The 7,647-nt window shown below is 59.2% G+C and overlaps 1 protein-coding gene and 1 non-coding gene across 2 annotated transcripts in view; both read left to right on the forward strand.

Annotated features, from left to right (window-relative positions):
* The window catches only part of LOC104513686 (protein Wnt-10a-like), a gene marked incomplete at both ends in the record, with an annotated part of 12,710 nt that extends 5,069 nt beyond the window's left edge, over window positions 1-7,641 (forward strand). Inside the window, 2 exons of the mRNA XM_010157130.1 lie at window positions 2,736-3,112; window positions 7,296-7,641. Coding sequence (XP_010155432.1) covers window positions 2,736-3,112; window positions 7,296-7,641 — 723 coding nt within the window. The remainder of the gene's footprint in view (window positions 1-2,735; window positions 3,113-7,295) is intronic.
* TRNAV-GAC lies at window positions 5,346-5,418 on the forward strand. The gene has a single exon. It is a non-coding gene; the product is annotated as a tRNA-Val (tRNA).
* Window positions 7,642-7,647: the final 6 nt, after the last annotated feature.

Here is a 7,647-nt window from a genome sequence, read left to right on the forward strand (position 1 = left end):
TGGCCTTGACAGGGAAAATTTTCCCTGGATAAGAAAGGTGCTTTGGGATCTGACCTGGGGCCAAGATTTTAGATTCATTCTCCCTGTCCGGCACAGTCCTTTAAATACACAGCAGGCTGGATGCCGACGGTGGTGTCGGGGCGGTGTCCTCCATTCCCTCTTCCCTGCAGGATGCAATACTTCCCCTTACCCCTCCCACGGCTACAACCTCTTCTGCAATCTCTGGAGGGATCTAGTGACTCAAACATGACCACTGAGGTCTTCGGTGGCTGGGGCAGCTGGAGAGCCTCCCTCTGAAGGGCTCGGGTCCGGCTGCTGCACGCCGTGCTCGGCTGCGGTTCCTGGAAGCTCCCACCCTTGCTGAGCCCATGAGGCCAGTGGTTGTTGCCTGCAGCCACATTGCTTGCTGCTTTGCTGCAATCCTCCAGGTTCTGGCGTGGCTGGGGGAGAGTGAGGAATGTAAACTGAACCTCGGAGCAGAACCTCGTTGGCATGGCCGCTGCGGTCCCAGTGCTGCCCTGGCCCCCTCCTCCCCATTGTGCATGGCTCCTCATGAGAGCCATCGAATGAAAGAGGGGAGAAGGCAGGGAGGAGTCGTGGGGCCAGAGTGACACTGAGCAGGAAAATTACCATGGTGAGATGGGAACAAGACTCCCAGAGCGCTGGGATGTCAAGTCCTGGGGACCAACCCAACCCCTGCCCGCATCCTGGGGGATGGCAGCCTCAGGGACAAGGACCGTGACTCATCCATCAGCTCACGCGTGGCTGGAGAGCAGCGGAGGAAGGAGGGGGGCTGGGGCTTGACCCCAGGGTTTCCCGGCTGTGGAGGGCACCAAATGAACCTGGTCTCTGTAAGGAGACGGGCTTGCTAGACCAACTGGGTGGGGTAGAGCTTCTGTCTGGGCTCCAGAAGGGATTTTAAGAAGATGCCACATGAGAAATTATTCGTTAGGCTGGAGAAATGTGTGAGAAAGAGGCTAATGGAAAGGCAGGGCTGGGAGAAGAGTGTTGTGCTGGGTGGAGGGTTTGCTGCTGCTGTCCCCGTGCACCGGCTGTGCCAGGAGCCGGGGATGCCAAGCAGGGTGGCAATGACAAGTCCCTGCTCCTGGGCTGTGCTCAGGTTTGGCTCATAATGGGCTGGAGCTGACCCAGACTGTGTGGACAGAGAACTGATACGAGGAGGATTTGGGGATCCTGGAGACTTTCCTGTGATTGTTCTCCATCCTGTACTGCTCACCTGGGGGCTGAAGTTCCCCAGATTTGGGCTGTCCTGCTCTCGCAGCGATGTGGGTGTGTTGCAGGCGCTGCCTGCCAGTGCTCTCCCTGGGGAGCCTGCGCAGCGTACGCACCAGCAGCCCCATTACCTGCCTGCTGAAAAATGTTGTTCAACTTGTGCATGGGAAGAGGCAGGCTGAGAGCAAGCTTGTCCCACACCGAAGGGAAGCTGGGAGAGGCTCCCGCTGGCTTTTAAGCAGCGCCTCGTTAATTTTTTAAATGCACCGGTGTCAAATTAACACACAAAAGAGCAGCGTGACTTTAAATGCAGGTTTCCGAGCTGCGTTTCATTTCCCTTTAATAAGATCATAGTGTTTGCTCGGCGGGCGGCAGCGAACCGCCAAGGAGACAGGAGACCTGCGTGATGGGGAGCATCGCCCAGGACGGGCGACGGCGTCGGGGAGCGGTTGTATTCTCGCCTCTCATGACTCTGCGCTTTGGGGTGCTCGCCCAAGCCCCCCCGTTTGCTGTTAAAGATCCCCAAAACCTCTCGTCTGTTCAGCTGTAGCAGAGCCAGGGCTGATCAAGCTGCTCTTGTCCAATGGAGGGACAGAGGCTGGCGAATTCCAGCTATGTATTTATTCACGTGTGAAGCCATGGCACAAAATCTGGCTCTCCTTCCTCGTGCTGGGGCTGGTCACGGCACGTTGAAGCAAAGGGCACTGCGGGCTCCCCGCTTGGCCCGCGAAACACAGATAAAAGCATTACTTTGCATTTAAAATAAACCAGAAGTTCCCTGGTAGGGGAGGCTCTTCACCTGGCTGCAGCAAAGCCAAGCGACACTCGGGCAGTCCCCGCTTCCAGCCCCTTGGAGCCCCTGCCACGGGACCTGTCCCTGTCCGTCCCATCCCCAGCTAATGACACTTGCGGACGTCCTCGCTCCCCGGCATTTAACGACAACCAGCTGCCGGCCCTGGCAGCATGCAGTGCGGTCACGGCAGGCTCTCACTAACCAGGGATGCTCGATTTTTCCAGCGCAGTTATTGCATGTGGAGTTTCTTGCGGGAGCTGGCAGGGCCTGGGGAGGGAAGGGGCATGGGCAGACGGATGGGGCCGGATAGAGAGCGTTGCCTGCCCCTGCTACTGCCTGTTCCTGCGCCCTGTGGGCAAGCAGGAACGGCCCATTCCTCACAGAAGTATTCCTCAGCCAGCATTATATTTTATATAGTGGGAAACTCTGAGTGGAGGGAGAAGGTACTGCCTTTCCCATCAGAGCTGATGCCTGAGCAGTGCCATAGTGGCATCTCCCTGGGCAATGTGGGAGCTGAGGCCCTGGCCAGGGCAGGGCTGGGCTTCAGGGCAGCAGTGTATCCTGGTGGGAATGGGGTTGGAGAGCACCGGGTGAGGTTTCCCTCATGTCCAGGTGGAATCTGGTACATCAGGACAGGGCAAGGCACACGCTGAACCTGCGGGTCCCATGACAGTGCCCAGCCTGAGCCCCGCTGTCTCCTTCCTCGCAGGTTTTCGGGAGAGCGCCTTTGCCTATGCCATCGCGGCTGCTGGCGTGGTGCACGCCGTCTCCAACGCCTGTGCCCTCGGCAAGCTGCAGGCCTGCGGCTGCGACCAGAAGCGCCGGGGCGATGAGGAGGCTTTTCGTCGCAAGCTGCATCGTCTGCAGCTGGAGGCCATGAACCGTGGCAAAGGCATGGTGCACGGGGTGCACATGGAGCACATGCCGGCAGAGACCCCCGGCCTCCAGGACTCCTGGGAATGGGGAGGGTGCAGCCCTGATGTGGACTATGGGGAGAAGTTTTCCAAGGATTTCCTCGATTCCCGGGAAACCTACAGGGATATCCACTCCCGCATGAGGCTGCACAACAACCGCGTGGGTCGTCAGGTGAGCAGGGCGCTGGGCAGGGGTGTGGGGTGATGGTAGTTGGGACAGGGTCCCCAGTACACATGCAGAAAGGCTGCGAGGGTCTCATGCTGGCTGCAGTGGGATCCGTGTGTGAGGCTGGGATTGCCCCCAAGGCACCCCCTCTCCCCAGCTTTGCCCGGAGCAAAGGCAGTAGAACAAACCTGCTCCAAGCATCTCTGCTGGGGAGGGAACCTATGAGCATCCCTGCTGTCTCCCTGTCAAAGGACACTTCCTGAGGCCACTGTCACCTGCCTCTGCTGCGGCAATGGTCTGGGGGTGGCTCGGCAATGAGCCCAGCTCCTGCCTCCCGGGGTCTGGCTGAACTGGTGTTGGGCAGCTGCAGCGGGAAGGAGCTATGGACAGGGAGGAGAAAGTCACTGGCATCATGGGACACAGCACAGGCTCCAAAGCACCCAGCTGCAGCCCGGCCTCCAGAGAGGGAGACAGTGCTCCAAGGAGACAGATGTGGGCAGGATGGAGCCTATGCCAGCTGGGAAGTGCAGCATCCCCTTGGGAGTGGAGGTGACAGCCCACAGCCTTGTCCCCCAGCTCCGAGGGGTGCTGGAGCCTGCCCAGGCGAGCAGGGCAGCCTCCCCTCCATTCACATGATGTCAGGTCTCATTAAAGGTGCTAATTAGTAGCTCGCTCTGTCTGGAAGCTGATGTTTCAAAGCAGCCTGGCATTGGAGACAAGAAACACGCAGGCAGGAGGGGCTGGGAGGACGGCTGCGTTTCCCTGCCTGGCTTTGCTCCCAGCAGGTGCCAAGGAGGGAGATCTCATGCATCCAGCAGGACATTTGTCCCCAGGATCCCAGCCACATGCTGCCAGGGCAGCGCACAGGGGGGTGTGTAGTCTCTGTGGGAATAAGTAATTAAAGATCAGGATTCCACAGGGAGTGTTTTCCTGGGATGGCGCAGACACTGGGATGTGCCGTGAGATGGGGACGCTGCAGAGCAGGACCTTGATGTGTGCCCTTCCCTGCTGCTGGAGCTGAACTTTACCATGCTGAAAAGCCGGGAATGCCTGGGGAAAGCCAGAGCTTTTCGCTCGTTTGGCTTCACTTGCTTGCGTGTGGGGAAGGCTCACTCAGCGTTAGGCAGCTAAATCCTCTGCAGGCTGCTCTGCCCCAAGCCAGGCAAGACCCCCCCTTCCCAATTCTGGTTGCAGGGCTCATCCTGGTTCCTCTCCAGCTCTGCATACCCCAAACTACTGGGACTCCTGGTAGCACTCAGAAATTTGGGGGCTGCAGTGCTTGTTTCCCAAGGGAAGCTCCACAGCCCCCTGCAGAGGGAGGGGAAGGTGAGAGAGGAATATTTGCAGGAGAAGGTGTGTCAGCACATGGTGCCTGCGGGATCTGGCAACAGCAAAAATGCTGGCGGTCTGCTTGTCCCCGAGGGCAGGTGGGCACAGGACTGGCAATGTTACCTCTTGGTGGCTTCAGAGACAAGAGCTGGACTGATGGAAGAAGCCTGGGAGGTGGAAGAGTCAGACCAAAGGGATAAGGGAGGGGACTGTACCGGTGCAGGTGGGGGAGCAACGGCTGGACAGGCAGCCCAGTGCAGGGACCCAATTGAGATGAGGGTGTGAGCCTCTGTGTGTGTGTGTGTCAGGTTGTGGTGGCTGTGGGTGCCATGTGTTGGAGCAAGGACTCGATGCTGCGCCTGCTCTGTGCCTGTTGGTGTTGTGCTTACTGCCGGGAATGGACCTGGCCATCCATATTGCCTGGGGACGGGTTCTCCAGCTCCCTGGGGTCCTGCTCTTTTAGGGATGGGTTCTCCAGCTCCCTGGGGGCCTGCCCTTTCAGGTGTCCCACACCCACCCAAACCCCCCTCACTCCTAGGACCACCTTTCTGCTGCAATAAGGAGCAATCTGCTAGGATTTCCCAGGAAAAGTGTGGCCGTGTTGGATGCAGCAGCTCTGTGGTCCTCTCCTCCAAGTCCCAAGGCTTGAAGCCCTTGAGCAGAGCGGTGATGGGGACACGCACACCACGTGCCATGCCCTGCCACACGCTGTCCCTCTCCGTGCACTGAGTAGCTGCAGCACCCAGGGCTCTCCAGCATCTCACAGACGCTGAGCATCCTCTCTGTGCTCCCTGCGTGTCCCAAGGGTGCTCTGTGCGTGGGTAAACCCAACTCCCATCTCAGACCCTGAAATGTTGGGCGGGAGGTGACAATCCCACCAGTGACTGCATCCAGGGGCCATGGGATGTGGGTTTCTGTAGTGTAGTGGTTATCACGTTCGCCTGACACGCGGAAGGTCCCTGGTTCGAAACCAGGCAGAAACACACTGATTTTTTCCATTTTGCACCCACCTATGAAGCTGGGAAAGAGATTGCAGCAGCAGGGGATGCTCAGCATCCTCTGATGGTGGCAGTGGTCACCTTGGTGGCAGTGGTCACCTCCATCTTGATTTGGAATAGGAAGCCCCGTGGCAACCTTGGTTGCTACAGGGCTTCCTATTCCGACTCAAGACTGAGGTGGGTGTCCTGCATCCGTGGGAGGGTGTAAGTTCCCCAGCAAGGAACAGCAGGAGCATGCGAGAAGCTTTGCAGGTCTTCCTAACCTGCCAGATCAGAGAGCAAGAGAGGATGAAAGGCAGCCAGGAGCTACCCATTACCCTCACAACAAAGACCTACGATAAAGCTCTTATGAGCGTGTCTGGGAGGAGCTGGGAATGTGCAAAAGAAAGCACCAGCGAGTCCGGGCATGTGCTGAACCTGGGTGTCTGTGAGAAGGGGGAAGGATGTGGCCAGGTAGGGGTGCATGGAAGAGATCCGATGGCAAAAACATGGGGCCGAGGTTCAGATGGGTCCTTCTTGGGTGTCCCGGCTCTGGCAGGGTCTTGTCCCTGCTGCGCTGCCCATATGGGAGGAAGAACAAGCCAACCCTGGGTGGGGGTGGATGGGTGTTGTGGTGCTGGGTCTCGGGATGCTCAGCAGTGATCGCTTGGGTGATGAATTTGACACACAAACGCAGTCCAATCCCTGCTGCCGCCAGCCATCACCCCAAATGAGCCCCCATCCAGCTGTCACACCGCTGTCCCCTCCATTCCCCTGGTGACCATCCCAGCCACAGCCCTATATGCAGGTTTTCCCTTGTTCAGCCAAGGGAGCAGGGAGGGGATGTGGGAAAGGATGGGGTCCCAGTGCCATTGCATTTCCATGGATGATGGCAAGGATGGTGGTGAGCAACCGGTGTTCCTGGCTGGCACACCCAGGGCACAGCAGAGAGGCCGGGCAGCTCCTTACCTGTGAGTTGGAGGCTCTTCCCGGCAGGAGACAGGACTCTCAGCAGGATGAAAGCCAAACTCCAGCCCAGACCAGACCTCTCCACCATGTGCCCCAAGCTCCAGGCGTGTTTCCCTGACCTGCCTTCATTACCATAACTGCTTAGCAACGGGAAGATTTACTCAAAAATAAGAAAACAAGGAGTAAAAACTACCCACCCCTACCAAAACAAGGCACTCCTCGCACACACGTCCCCCCCAGGGAGGGGGCAGGAACAGGCAGCATGTGTCAGGCACCTCCTTGCCCCTACACTGGCCTTTGGACCTGTCCGAGCTGCGTTCCCCGGGCAGCCCAAACCACAGCCGCAGCCCAGCCCACGCAGCCTGGCCCTCGTGGGGGGCGGGCGTGTGGCACGGGCCTCCCCAGACCACAAGTGAGGGCTGTGAGCAAGGGCTGGGACTTTATGGGAGGAGAGAAAAGCATCCCTTCCCCCTGTCCCACTTGCAGTGCTTCTGGCCAGTGTGGTGCTGGGGGGACGCCTGCACTGAGGGGTGCCAGTAGTGCTGCAGAGGTGCAGCCATGCCGGCTTTTAACGGGGGGCTGTAGTCAGGCTGATGCTGCCGGAGCCAAGCAGCAGTGGAGAGCGAGATCCAGGCTCCTTCTCCCTGTGGCCAGGGGCCCGCCCTCTCCTTCAGATGCCAATCGCTTGCTGGAGTGTAAAAGCCAGGTGGTACTTCCAGGATGGGAAGGGACAGGGTGTGGGACATGGGTGATGCTGGGCACAGCAAGAGGGTGCAGCCTTGTTGGCTTTGCAGCTCCAGGGCTCTGATGGCTACGCATGTCAGCCCTTGGTGTTCCCGTAGTGCCACCCCTCAGAGAGCTCCGCGATGGCTTCTGTCCCCCAAAAACGTCTCTGTCCTTCCCTCCCTACCCAGGTGGTGATGGACAACATGAGGAGGAAGTGCAAGTGCCATGGCACCTCAGGGAGCTGCCAGCTGAAGACGTGCTGGCAGGTGACACCCGAGTTTCGCCTGGTGGGGTCCCTGCTCAAGGACCGCTTCTATGGGGCCACCCTCATCCGGCCCCACAACCGCAACGCCGGGCAGCTGGAGCCAGGCCACGCTCGGCATCGCCGCCGGGCCGGCATCAGCGAGCTGGTTTACTTTGAGAAGTCACCCGACTTTTGCGAGCGGGAACCGGCCCTGGACTCCTTGGGCACCCAAGGGCGCCTGTGCAACAAGACCAGCCCAGGCATGGACAACTGCGAGAGCCTGTGCTGCGGCCGCG

This window comes from Eurypyga helias, unplaced genomic scaffold (genome assembly GCF_000690775.1).
Source record: "Eurypyga helias isolate BGI_N326 unplaced genomic scaffold, ASM69077v1 scaffold20818, whole genome shotgun sequence".
NCBI classification, from domain to species: Eukaryota; Metazoa; Chordata; class Aves; order Eurypygiformes; family Eurypygidae; genus Eurypyga; species Eurypyga helias.